Source organism: Pipra filicauda, unplaced genomic scaffold (genome assembly GCF_003945595.2).
Source record: "Pipra filicauda isolate LSUMZ 115617 unplaced genomic scaffold, ASM394559v2 scaffold133_size2016399_pilon, whole genome shotgun sequence".
Classification (NCBI taxonomy): domain Eukaryota; kingdom Metazoa; phylum Chordata; class Aves; order Passeriformes; family Pipridae; genus Pipra; species Pipra filicauda.
In genome coordinates, this window is record NW_024103807.1 from 1329559 (window position 1) to 1343479 (window position 13921).

The 13921-nt window shown below is 44.0% G+C and overlaps 1 protein-coding gene across 9 annotated transcripts in view; it reads right to left on the reverse strand.

Annotated features, from left to right (window-relative positions):
* Positions 1 to 3048: 3048 nt before the first annotated feature.
* NR1H3 (nuclear receptor subfamily 1 group H member 3) overlaps positions 3049 to 13921 on the reverse strand; it is a 31781-nt gene continuing 20908 nt past the window's right edge. For 8 of the 9 annotated variants that reach the window (XM_039378290.1, XM_027719512.2, XM_027719514.2 and 5 more), the window contains 7 exons: positions 13003 to 13272; positions 8907 to 9115; positions 8434 to 8613; positions 7923 to 8022; positions 6302 to 6415; positions 5393 to 5487; positions 3049 to 4990 (listed from right to left, as the gene is read on the reverse strand). In XM_039378290.1, the coding sequence (XP_039234224.1) occupies positions 4844 to 4990; positions 5393 to 5487; positions 6302 to 6415; positions 7923 to 8022; positions 8434 to 8613; positions 8907 to 9115; positions 13003 to 13272 (1115 nt within the window). In that variant the 3' untranslated portion in view covers positions 3049 to 4843. The remainder of the gene's footprint in view (positions 4991 to 5392; positions 5488 to 6301; positions 6416 to 7922; positions 8023 to 8433; positions 8614 to 8906; positions 9116 to 13002; positions 13273 to 13921) is intronic. The other variant, XM_027719519.2, reaches the window with a different exon arrangement.

Genomic DNA, 13921 nt, shown 5'->3' on the forward strand with positions numbered 1-13921 from the left:
GCCTGCGGGGGGCAGAGAGGGCGGGGCGGAGCGAACCACTAGTCCTCATGGCGGGGGGAGCCGCCTTGCCAGCCTCCCGCAGGGGGCGCTGCGGCCTCCGAGCGGCAGCCGGCGGGAGGAGGTGGGATGTGGGGGTGGGAAACAGCTCTCCAGAGCAGGCTGCCTGAGGAGAATGGGGAACGCTTCAGCTTGTACTTTCACCCTCTGTATTGAGCTACTTACCCGCTGATTTGCTACAGGCTTCATGAGATTACAAGAGAATTTGGTTATTAAAAGCTTGAGATACAGCTTTTTTAATTCCTTCCAAGCTCCCATAAACCACTGCGCAACCAAATCCGTTTATTAACAAAACAAAAATTACCAAAATAAACTCAAAATGCAACCACAAGCACCGCAAGTAACCGAAGAGTTTAAAATATTTTTATATATGAGGTGTAAAATGGTGAAATAGTTGATTTGATATTCACAGAATCACCAAATATGCTGAGTTGGAAAGGATCCACAAGGATCATCGAGTCCCCACACAGGACATGCCCAAGAATCATACCATGCGCCCAAGAGTATTGTCCAAATGTTTCTTGAACTCTGTCAGGCTTGGTGCTGTGACCACTTCCCTGGGGAGCCTGTTGCAGCACCCAACCACTCTTTGGGTGAAGAACCTTTTTCTAATATCCAACCTAAACCTCCCCTGACACAACTTCAGGCCATTCTCTTGCATCCTGTCACTGGTCACCACAGAGAAGTATCTGACCCTCCACTTCCCCTCAAGAGAAAGTTGTAGACTGCTATGAGGTCTCCCGTTTCCTCTTCTCCACGTTGAACAGACCAAGTGACCACAGCCGCTCCTCATATGACTTGCCCTCAAGGCCCATCATCATCTTTGTTGCTCTCCTTTGAACGCTCTCTAATAGCTTAATATCTTTCTTATATTGACCAAAACTGCACACAGCATTCAAGGTGAGGCCACACCAGTAAAGCAGGACAATCACCTCCCTTGACCACCTGGCAATGCTTTGTCTGATGCACCCGTGGACTTTTCAAACTGCAGAGGAATTGGGTTTTCAGAAATACACCCATTTTTTCTCCCTCCGCATTGATCTGAACCAATCATGAGCAAACATAGCCAACAGAGAACACTTCCCGAGACTGTAATTCAAGCACCCCATGATTTTTACAGTGGCCAAATCAGCAAAATTAATTTGAAACAAATTGGGTATAGAGACTTAGAGCAGCAGGACTCACTCTCAAGCCTAGATAGCATTTTGCAAATATAAAAGTACAAAAGGTCACTGATCTCAAGGAAGGTTTCTTCCACCACACCTTACCTGAGCTTTCTTCAGCTCCATGGGCTAACCAGGCAAGCTTCTATAAAACAAAAATTCTGTACTAATTTGCACTTTCAAAAAAATGGGAATGTGAAGATGTAAATGAGGAGCTTATATTTGACTAGATGATAATGAAAAGGGATGCACAAGGCGGAGTGTGCTGGTTTTGGCTGGGGTAGAGTTAATTTTCTTCACAGGGGCTACTATGGGGCTGTGTTTTGGATTTGTACTGAACATACTGATGATAATATAGAAATGTTTTTGTTATTGCTGAGCAGTGCCCACACAGATCCAAGGCCTTTTCTGCTTCTCATACTGCTACGCTGGCAAGGAATTTGAGGGTGCATGAGAGACTGGGAGGAGATACAGCAGGGACAGCTGACCCCAACCGACCAAAGAGATATTCCATACCGTATGACATTATGCTCAGCCTATAAAGCAGGGGAGAAGGAGGAAGATTGGAGCGATGGCATTTGTCTTCCCAAGTAACTGTTGTTTATGATGGAGCTCCGCTTTCCTGGAGATGGCTAAATGCCTGCCTGCCCAAAAGCAGTGAATGAATTCCTTATTTTGCTTTGCTTGCGTGTGCAGCTTTTGCTTTCCCTATTAAACTCTCTATATGTCAACTCATGAATTTTCTACTTTTTACCCTTTAATTCTCTCCCTGATCCCACTGGTGGGAGAGTAAGCAAGTGGCTGTGTGGGGTTTGGTGACTGGCTGGGGTTAAATTGTAACACAGAGCCAAGGAAAATCACTGTTTTCACCAATGCCACACACAGCAATGTTATAGATTGTACCTTGTAAATCCCTCAAATTTATATGCAGGTTTTCTCTTCAAATTAAGGAGATGCAGCTCAAAATAAAGAAACTGAAGCTAGAAATGAAGCTGCAGCTTCATTGCCATTGCCTCTTCTGACTGTTGACAGTCTCATTGCTTAGCAATCCCTTAAGCAGGGCCCAGCCACCCTCTATCCACCCAGGGCTGACTTGAGCACTCGAGCTCTGCTCATTACTCCCCATCTCATACCTCAGTGCAGTTTCCCATAAGCCTACTCCTTCTTCCTCTGGTTTAGTAGATTTCAATTTAAATTTTAGAGTAACTCAGGGGCTTCAGTAGAATAGCCTGTGGTGTGGGGAGTTGCTGAGTTGACAGTCGTTTTTCTCTCCCATTGTGGCAGAGGATCAAGCACTTCAGAAGCAGCTAATGCTGGACAGCTCTCTGCTTTCCCATCCTACCACTCCCTTCGAGGTAATGCATATGGACAAGTATTCTGATTGATTCTCCTCTGAGTACATCAGAAAGTCTCAGTATACCAGGTATCAGTTAGGGTCCATCTGAAAATCCACTTGACAGCCAGGGGCACGCTGGACTCCCATTTCAATTTTGACAAGCCATGATATGCAGAAAACGGAGTACAGCACATGGAATAAAACGGTTACATTCTGAATGTAGCTGTACATACCAAGATGATAGATGTTTGTATAATTCATGGTCTTCATGAAATGCATTTAATCCACTTCACATGTTTGCCAGGTCTGCAATACAGCAAGGTGGATATCAAGCTAAAAATCTCATCCTAGAGGCCAAAATAAACTGCCTGGGGTTGCACTGCTATTTCTTTTTCACCACTTCTTGCTTCTCTCCAATGTTCTTATCAGCTTTAAGCTTGTTACAGCAAGAACTTATTCCACCCTCCTCTGAGCTAATGACAGCACATCAGAGAATGTCAAAATCCTGTATTAGGCTTTATTCTTTTATATAAACATTAACATTTCTCAAACAGATTAGTTAAAAATACAGATTTAAACAAGAATTTTTGCAATTGCAATGAGTTATAAAAAACAACAGATTATTTTACAGATTGTTACAAGTGCTTTACAAAGGTGCAGAGTGAAGGCCAGTGGCAGGGGACCAACCTCAAGTGCAAAATGGACACGATACCCTCACCACGGGCATAGCGCTCAGATACACAGCCAAAAAAAACAACAACAAACAAACCAAAAAAGACAAACAAAAAAAACCCCGAGCCATGTGAACCTATGCTCTTGGGATGCTCACTGGGCAAGCAAACATAGACCCCTATGACAGAGAAGACTCATGAGACCAAGCTACCAGGATACTTAAGGTTACATCTCTGAGATCAGCCATAAGATGATGTTTCTTGGAAAGTAAGGAACATGTTTTACAACAGTATATTTCTCTTCTGTCAGACAAAATATTGCTGTAAATTCTAGAATACTTATGAATGTGGATACTTAAAAACCTGGGGCATAATCCAGTGTGGATCTCACAATGCCCGAAGTGAAGAAAGGATACAAGACCCAAGTGTCCTTCTAAAGCAGTTGGCACTCCTCACACAGGAGGGACCTCCATATCCCATTATCATCCCTAAAACCTTGGAAAGACTTTGGCAAAAGGAAGACAACGCAAGTGGATCTGATTACACGCAATATTCCTGCAGCCCACGATCTGAGAGTTGTGCAGCCCATAGCTTATGCAATGCCCACATATTTCACTAAATGCAGTGTGTCCTCTCTCCTTGGCCAATACATCTTCACACCCACCTTGGAATACATACCACATGCTTCAGATTCTTGGAAGTTTTTGAGATCCTTCCACCACACCTACCTCACCTAGGTACCAGTCCTTCCCACCTGTCTTTCTTCTATTCCACTCCTAAAGATAAAATCTATGCCCTGATCTGTTTTGAACTAAAGTTTTCCAGCTGTTAGCAAATCAAAGGTAAATTGAAGTGTCTGAGAACCACGAGATAAAACTGTGATGCGTTATATTAAAAAAAAGTCCACTACTTTATGCCTGACATCTTTTTGATGTACGAACGTTCCCTACCCAGAGAATCTCCCTGTTAGACAAAGGTCACTACATATTAGAGGAATCCTTTTTCCAAAGGAGGGCCAGAATAAAGGGCAGCTCTAGAGATGAAGTCTCATAATAAAGAAATAAAAGCTACTTCTCTTGGAATCATTGTAGAGGGCAGCACATTCAAGAGATTTTATTTATAGGAAACCCAGTGAAACCCATAGAACATCCACACTGACTTCCCTGAGCTCCTCAGATCCAGGTACACTGGGGACCCTGTAGAAGCCTTTCGAGCTGGGTTACTCTCAATAGAGAGCTTTTGGCAAGTTCCTGCAAATTCATTTTCATAATCAGTGAGAAGAGGATCAAAGGGCAAACCTTCAGCATATGCTTAGAGAAGAGAAAGACTGAAGAAAGAGGACTTGGGGGGCAGGGGGAAAGGTCTTCATTTCTACCGTTTTCGAATGTTTCACGTTATTCCTTTGGGGTATGGGCACTACATCAAAACCAACCCCTCCATCTGATCTACCCCAGCTGCCTCCTGCATATCTCACGACAACATTGAAACCCCGGGCTCATCACTCCCTGCATGCCTAGCCCAGGGTTCAGTGCTTTGGAGAGGAGAGGCTGGCTTCTCATTAGCAAAGGCTGGGAGATGGCATTATGTCAGCGCGTCAGCATTCTGGGAGCATGCGGTCACTCATGCACATCCCAGATTTCTGAGAGCAGAGGAGGGAGTTTCTTGTCCTGCAGCCGAAGGGCAAACACCTGTTCAGAGTGGACACTGCTTAGTGTCCGAAGACTGACCAGCTTCATTAACATCCGTGGAAACATCAGGCGGTCCTGCAGAGTCAGACAAATAGACAGCTGTTAGTAAATTCACACTAAAACTTTAAAAAAGAAAAAAAATACCAGAACAGATGATGTACTGTAATGACAATCCTGACTTCCTCTAAACTCAGCATTCACCAGGAGGCTTCAGTGTGGAGGAACACAAATAGTACACCACGTTCCAAAACTCCAGACTTTCCGTGCTGGCTAAACTATGGAACATGATACAGGACAGCAGGTTGTGACAGCTCACAAGTCCTGCATTTCCAGCCGCTATCAAAGTGCCACAGAAGGGACAAGTATGACAGCACAGGCAGCAAGAGACCTGTTACAAACAGTACCGCAGGAACTGTGTCTGCATAAACACAAAATCAGCTCTCATCATTGCTGGAGATGTTCTGGTCAGGCACTTACATTTGGTCTGTTGATACAAATGTAAGAATGAAGGGCTTCCACATAGGTGTGCTGCAGCCTCTCCACCAAGGACTGGTCCTGCACATTCGGTCGGTCTGCCAAAAAGCAGGTTATAAGTAAGGAGATTGCCACAGGCAGCTTCACTGGACTTAACATCCCTGCCTAACCCTATTCCCTCATATGGTCTCTTTCCAAAACCTCACTAGCATTCACCCAGCACAGCTGGGAGGTATATCCATGATTGTAGCAGCTATGTCAATTGTCTGTGACTGTTCTTTCTCACATTCATGACTCCTGCACATGGGGTATCCAATCTGACTCCTACAGAGGTGGAAGGTTAGAGACCAAACACACTTACATAGTACCGTTTGGTCTCACATTCCTGTCACAGAAGAAACGAGAAGCTGTCTACTCAAGAGTGATTGGGAAAGTCTCTGCAGCAGGTGAGCCAGTTAGAAAACAAGAACAAAGAAAAAAAGTACTCAATAATTCAGGTCACAAGACAGAAGAATGGAAGTGGCTTCTTGGCAAAGCTCTGTCCTGGCCCAGAGCAATACTGTCTCATGTTCAGGGTATTTTCACTTGCCCACTAGATGTCACTCATGCTATGGGACCTGCATCACACCAGAGAGGTGCCAAGGACATTAAGGGGACAATTAAATAGCAGTCTCTAAACAAGGAAGACAAATACTGGCCCATTTTTCTATACACTTTTTCAGTAGTTGGGGAATTTGCTTCCTTCTGGAAGCGGCACTATAGAATTCAGAATATAACAAATAACATGCTCCCTTTATCACTGAATTCTATACACCCTCTATTACTCTTCTTCTGCTTGTGACGTTCCTTAACTCTACTTTCTTTGCCCTCTGACTCACTACTGCAGCTCCTCAGACCTCCCTGGCTTTTTACCTGCAGAGAAAATGTTGATGGCGATTAAAAGTGCATATTCAGCATCGTTAAGCTGTAGCTCATTCATTCCCTTTGAGAACTCAAAGATGGGGTTAATGAACTCAAACTGCAGACCTGAAACGAACAGAAGAGAACAAGGTGAAGCAGTAACAATTGTCTCCTTCCTCTCATGGAATAAGCTGCAAGAAACCCACTGCAGTACACCAGGGAGTGGGGAAGACAGGCAGGGAGGGAAAAACCCTTACATTATGTTCCAATGAAACCTCCCTTTACATCCACTAGTAGCGAACACCAACAACAGTGGCTGAGGAGTGGGGTTCTAACTATAAAGTTACGCTATTTCTGGGTTTTCCTAGAGCCTTAAATGCCCCACAGCACATCACCGGGCAACAGTTACAGGAACACATTATTTATCAGATAAGTCCATCAAAAAGTCAGCAAGCTACAAGTACAATATCTACACTTTCAACTCTGACACTATCACCTCCTTCACATGCAGTAGCTCTCGTGCTTTCAGCGAAAGCTTTAATACCGTGATCCAGATTCATCTGAAGTCTGTCTGAGCTGAAAACATACAGTTCCAAGAACTCTGAACTATGCCATTTCCTTCATCTCAAAAAGCTGGGAGAGCTGAGGCAGAGCCTGACTGAGGCTTCCAAATACCTCCTTTGATACATGCAGTCAGGCAGAAATGCAGTGATATTTATTGCCATTACATATAGAGACCACTGTCAAATCAGGTCTTTTTGTGCTATGTAATCATGCTGAAAACTTCAGGCCTCTCCTCCAAAATAGCATCCAAGTTTCTAATTTCCTGCAGTACAACTGCATCAGAAAAGGAGAAACAAAATGGAGGGAATCTTCTGGCTGCCTACTATTTGCCTTCCTAATAACCTGAAAAAAAGGCTACCAGGAAGAGTGTTGAAAAGGAAAGTTGTATATAAAAGTCATCCCAAGTATAAATGGTTAAAGAGCTACTCAAAGAATAATTAAAAAAAAAAAATCACATGAAGGACAGCTAATGTCTTGCTTTTAGAAATGTTGAAGGTACATACTTCCTGTTACTTCATCTGAAATTAAAGACACTCATAGCTCCTGAAAAAACAGACTTCAGAAATCACGCCACCACAGACCAACATATACTGGGACGATAAAACATCTAAAGCAATGTGTGGGGACCTTCAATGCACGGAGTGCATGTAATCACACTAATGTCCTCACTCGAGGTGCCTATCCAGATTAGCAAGTGATACACTTGCAAAGGAGAAAAGACTGTGGTTTGAATTGCTATGATCTGATACAGCTCTATGACCACATCACATCTCTACCAGCAAGGAAGTTCACACCAGCTGCTAGCCCTAGGTGGACATTTCCTACTAGATTTTCATCCTTTAAGAGTCCAAATTTTCCCAAGCAAGTTCACATCTGGAAAAAGACATGAACTGAACTGGTAGACCCATATTAAAAGCAAAAAATATATGGCTTTTGAGGCTATTGGTCTGGTCCTCTTCTAAGCTTCTCATCTGACCCCACATACTATTTCCAGCAGTCCACATTAAAAAGGAAAACATGTAAGAACACAAGACACAGGGAAGGAAGAAACACCTGTCTAATGCACCACCTGCTTTGGCGAAGTCATCCCGATTATAGCTCAGGTCCTTAAGAAAGGTGATGCTCTCAATCTCTGGATTATAGCGCCGAGATGTCTCCAGCAACATCACCTGAAACCAGAAATGGATATACTTGATTTGAAAATAGGAAAAAACGTTACAACATCAATAATTCGTTGAATGTTGGAGCATCTCTGAAAAAAAAACCAAAAAAAAACCCCCAAACAAAAACTCTCCAGTTTCTCTCAAGAGTGCTTAAAAATTCCAAGTTAAATTCTGCTGCATCCTTTGTGGTGTCTGCTTCCGGGAAAGGGGAAGTTCCTGCTTATCACTACCAAGGCACTTGTCTCATTCTCCTCCATGACCCTTTGCCAGTATAACCTGGCACTGCAGTAATGGTCCCATAGCTGAGATCCTTCAGTCCACCATCCCAAAAAAAGGCATGGAACTAGTTCTCCATGTGGGTAACTCCAAATTCTTTCAGCTCTCCTATTATGTATTGTGGTGGAGCCAAACTCTCACCTCTATTGTAGATGTCTTCAATAAAGCAATCTGATCTTCCCTGGTGAGCTCCAGGAAGCCAGGTAGTTGCTTGGCAAAGTCCACAATCTCTTGCACAGAGATAATTGCAAGTTCTGTAAAGTGAGCAAAACGCTGCTGCCTCGCTTCACGGTTATTAGGGTCAGGAATCTGGGGCCACGGCTGTGGGAATGGGAAGAGACAGTATACAAATATATAGACATACAGAGACACAGAGAGAGCGAGAGAGAGAGAGATATGTGAGAGATTAAGCCGGGACAGAAAGATGAAAAGATGAAATGAACAATGAAAGAAAATGAACCAACATCAGAACATCATCTTTTGCTATTCTTTACAGAGCTTTAGTCCACAGAGGAAATGCCTGAAATATGTCTGTTCTCCCAAATATTTCACCCAAAACCCAACTCCCCAAACTTCAATTTTTCTTAGTTTTTGTAAGCTTGTAGATTTTTTACCGTCACTTTGAGCCTGTCTGTGAATGAGCGCTGGTTGCACTGCTGCTGAGCAGCCACAAGTTTTTTTATCATGTTCAGCTGTTCCGGCGTTAGTTTGTGGGAAGGGCTTGGCGGATTCGGAGGGTTTGGACGCACCACAACTGTCCGAGCCTGATCGTCTTCCTGCTTCTTCAGTTTCTTCAGTCGGATCTGTTCTTCAGACAGAACATCTAAAGCAGGAATAGCCTGTGATCAATCGTAGAAGCATACTGGAAACTACACTAAACACAGGGTAATGTGCTGTGGATGGAAAGTGGAGATCACAGCTGCCTGTATCTGGCATAGCAGAGTGTACACAACACAGCAGACAGTGATACTGTCATTTGTTTCTCCCTCTATTCCCGCTTTAAGTTGTTCCATTACCTTTCTTCTAATCATACCGTCATGCAAAGTGTTCACAAAGGGCAGAAGCTCCTTTCACAATGCCCTGCAGATCTCAGAAAAACAACAGTGACTTTCCCCATTGAGCAATTCCCTAAAATGTCATGTTATAACAGATACCAACAAGTGCTCCTTTAACATGCCATGGTGCGTCCACTGTATTTCATACTATTCTGCTGTTATGCCTTATTCCAATATTGTTAATTTAACAGCTTGTGCATTTCATCTTCCTCTTCAGAGGTCAGAGCCAGTCCTGGATGGATTTTGAGAGTGAAAGGATAATTTGCTATACAGGCCATCTGCAGCAAACTGCAGAGCAGTAACATGGTGCAAGATGAAGAGTGAAAGACTAGCTCTGCATAAAACGTACTGAGGACCAACCACAGGTCCCTCAGGAATAGGGTTAGAAGTCTTCTTCAGTTGTTAAATCAAAGGAGATGTCATTTGGATGTAATATGGTAAGGAACTAAACAAATCGGGGGCATCTGATTTATGGGGGGCTAATGGGATCCATCTGTCAGAGAAGGGGAAGCACATCTTCACTCATAGGCTTGCCAGCCTGTGAAGAGGGATTTGAACTAAAGTTGTCCAGGGAAGTGACATTATAGAGGGGGTCTGTTACAAGGTCACCTGACCAGAAAACTGAGTGGAGCAGGCTCTCTATAGACAGACAAGAATGGCCTCACATTCACAAGCCCTGGTCTTGTTGGGAGATTTCAACCACCCCACTATCTGTTGGAGAGATAACACAGCAGCGAATAAGCAATCCAGGAGGTTCCTCTAATGTGTTAATGATAACTGCCTTCTCCAAGTGATAGAGGAGCCAATGAGCAGAGGTGCTGTGATGGACCTTGCTCTCACCAAGGAGGGTCTGCTGGAGAATATGAAGCTCAAGGGCAGCCTGGACTGCAGTGATCATGAAATGATGAATTTCAAGATCCTTGGAGCAACGAGGAGGGAGCACAGCAAGCTCACTGGCCTGGATTTCAGGAGAGTAGACTCTGGACTCTTCAAGGATCTGCTCAGTAAAGTACTACGGGATAAAATGCTGAAGGAAAGAGAAAGCCCAAGAAAGCTGTTTTTAATATTTAAGGAGCAACTCCTCCAAGCTCAGGAGCAATGCATCTCTAAACTGGAATGGCATGGATTTAACAGATGGATCAGAGATTGGTGGATAAGAGATCGGAGGGTGGTTAAGAGATTGGCTGGATGGTTGCATTCAAAGAGTTGTGGTTAGTGGCTCAATGTCCAAGTGGAAAGCAGTGGCATTCCAAGACGAGTGGCATTCCTCAGGGTTGGTACTGGGACCGGCACTGTGTCGTGCCGTACTGGGAATGTCTGTGTCAGTGACACAGACAGTGGGACTGAGCACACCCTCAGCAAGTTTGCCAACGACACCAAGCTGTGTGGTTGTGGTTTACAAGCTGGAGGGAAGGGATGCCATCCAGAGGGACCTTGATAGGCTTGCAAGGTGGGCCTGTCGAACCTCATGAAGTTCAACAAGGACAAGTGCAAGATCCCGCACATGGGTCAGGGCAATCCCAAGCACAAATGGAGGCAGGGCAGAGACTGGATTGAAAGCAGCCCTAAGAAGGACTGAGGGTGATTCTGTGAACTGAAGAATTCACTGATGTGAATGTAGAGAAGGTCTGTTGTTTCTTTAAGCCAAAGCTGCAAAAACTATCTGAAAAAAATCCAAAAAAATAAAAGGAAACTAGCAGATATACCTGGATTCAAGGGTTATCTTCCAGAGAATCATCCTATAAGTTAATGATGAACAACAAGGAGCAGAAAAGGGACTGACTGGGAAAAAACCTCCGCATCTTCAGGAACAAAGATAAATAAACAAAGCTTGACTTACAAACAAGATTTTAAAAATGCTGAAAGATTCTTCGGCCGTTTTTTTATGCACAGGTAACAAAGACACATAGTGGCTATACAGGAAAACAGGGCCCAAAACTGAACAATTATACACTTACGCTTCTTAAATGAATCATGTTAAACATGAAGACAAGAACTGGAGAATTACTGTGAGAGAGTACTCTGGAATTGGAAGGATAGATAAAGAACATAACACATTCAAGCTGAGAGGGCCCTTTATCCCCGAATTCTAACAGGGAGGATGCATGCACAGGTACATGCACACACAAAATTTACAATTCTAACAGCAAAGACATTCAATACAATTACCAAAATAAGGAGGACCTGTAAGATTAGAGAATGCTACTCACAGTGTTAGTTTAAGAAGGCAAGTAATTAATTCAAGTGATTACAGTCCCTCAACTTGGGACTCAGATGCACAAAGGATTTATAACTGGTAACTTGTCACTTGGCTATTACTGAATCTTGAAAACTGCCTATGTGCAAGTTTCTGCACCATGCTAAATTCAAAGCAATCTAACTTACTTGGTTTGCCAGGAAGGAACTATTTAACCTCACAGTTCACACTGGCTTAAGAACAATAAACTGGCCATGAATAACTTCAGTCTGGGAATTAGAAGAATGTTTCCAGCAATTAAAAGGGGGAAGTTCTGGAATGACCTTCCAAGTGAAACAGCTGGAGGAAAAAGCCCTCCTTTTCTGTCAAAATTAACACGGCAAATTTGCAGTAGGGATTACAGCATTGACAGGAATTGCCAAGCTCTTAATAATAACACTTTTGACCTAATTTTCCTGAGCTGTCTTCAACACAAGACAATGAGTAAATACAGAAACATACTGAGGCTCCCTCTATCTACCTGCAACAAAAGAGAAGCAAAGTGAACAGGCAGTCTTACCACATCACTTTTCAAATATATCTGTTTTGTAGCTCTCAGGAACAGGGGCAAATGAGGTAAACACAGCATATGTAATGCTGATACAAACCAGTGAGACAGATACTGATCTGTTTTGTTTTATGCTGGAAAAACCAAACAGCATGTCTCCTTGGTGTAGCATTATTTTACAAGATGTTTCTGAAATACTCCCTGTTCCTCACTGTTCTGGGTGCTGGATGTCAGAAAAGGAGACTTCACACAGATCTAACATTAACCAAGCATCCATTCAGTCAGTCTTGGCCACCAAAGGGATGAAACTTGGATGCCTTGGCCAAGGAGAGCTGTTCCTGACATGTGAACAGAAACACTGGTGAATATTCAGGAACAACAGCCTTATTACTTGTGTGAGAAAAATAGCAGATTTCACTAAAGGGAGCAATGAGATCAGCTCTTGCACAAACACAGCTGCAGTACTGTGGTGCTGCCCTTGACCTCTGTCACAAGCTCACAGTAGGAGGCAAAGGAAAGTGCCTGTTGTTCAAGGAGCATGGTGACCGATCCTGCAGTACCAATCACAGGACAGAAGCCTGAGTTTACTGATACACTTCACAGCACCCTGAAGAATGTGCGAGTCCTTCCTCTGCTCTCACAGTCCACAAGTTCTTATAAGGAATAAAGCAAGGCTGCGGCTCTCAGCACACCAGTGGTGTTCCACTAACAGCCTCACCTCCCCATGTGATCCCTGCTAAGCTCTCAGTGACTTCCCACACACATTTCAACACACAGCCTGCATGGTTGTGTCCCCTCCTTCCCAAGCATTCACACTGCCTCCTGCTTTACACCCATCACCCCCGCAGCCTGCTCCCACACGCCTCCTGTCCCAACACCACCATGCCCCATGCACCATTTCCTGCACTCACACTGCTCCCTCATGCCCGCTTCCTGGCACTTGCGCAGCCGGCACTCCTGGCACTTGCGACGCATGTACATGTCCATCTCGCACTTGCCACCGTTCTTGCAGAGGTACTGTGCTCCCTTGATGACGCTGCGGCGGAAGAAGCCCTTGCAGCCTTCACAGCTCAGCACGTTGTAGTGGAAGCCAGAGGCCTTGTCCCCACACACGCTGCACACTTCGTTTCCCAGCATCTTAGGGGCTGGGCCCTTCTTCCGCTTCAAGGGGGGATTTTCTACTGAAATGAACAGTACCCAGGGGAAAAAAACAAAACAAAACAAAACAAAAAAACCCACACATGAAGGAAGCATGTTTGCAGCTGACTGCCACATTCCTTAAAATAACCAGTATCCTCACTCAAACCCACCATCTCCCAAACACATGGATGAAAAGATCCTGTTTCACACACCCCCCTTTCTAGACAGGCATATCTTCTGCAACAAACTAACTACTGACATAATCCCCAAGGTTTCACCTCAAATATATAAACAAATACAGCTTCACACTTGTTCCTCTCCAAATAGAGTGGAAGAGCCAAAACATGTTCAGGCCAGATGCTCTTCTGCACTTTCCAGTTACAGTTAAGTTCCCAATGTGAGAAAGACCCACAAAAAAGTTGACCTGAAATCCAAGACTGTGCAGAAAGTGAGTTTCTTCAGAACTCACCTCCAGTTCTCCTAGTTCTATTCTCTGCCATACTTATGCACAAGAATAAGGAAAAATGGTTCATCAATCTAATAGTGACAAAAAAACCAGTCCTGAAACTGCGACCCTACAAAAAGCAGACTGAGCAGGCAATCCCTATAACTGGAACACTTAGGGAAACTGTCAAGACAAAACACAACACCTCGTGGAGTGTATATACAGGCAAGCAGCACACTGCACAA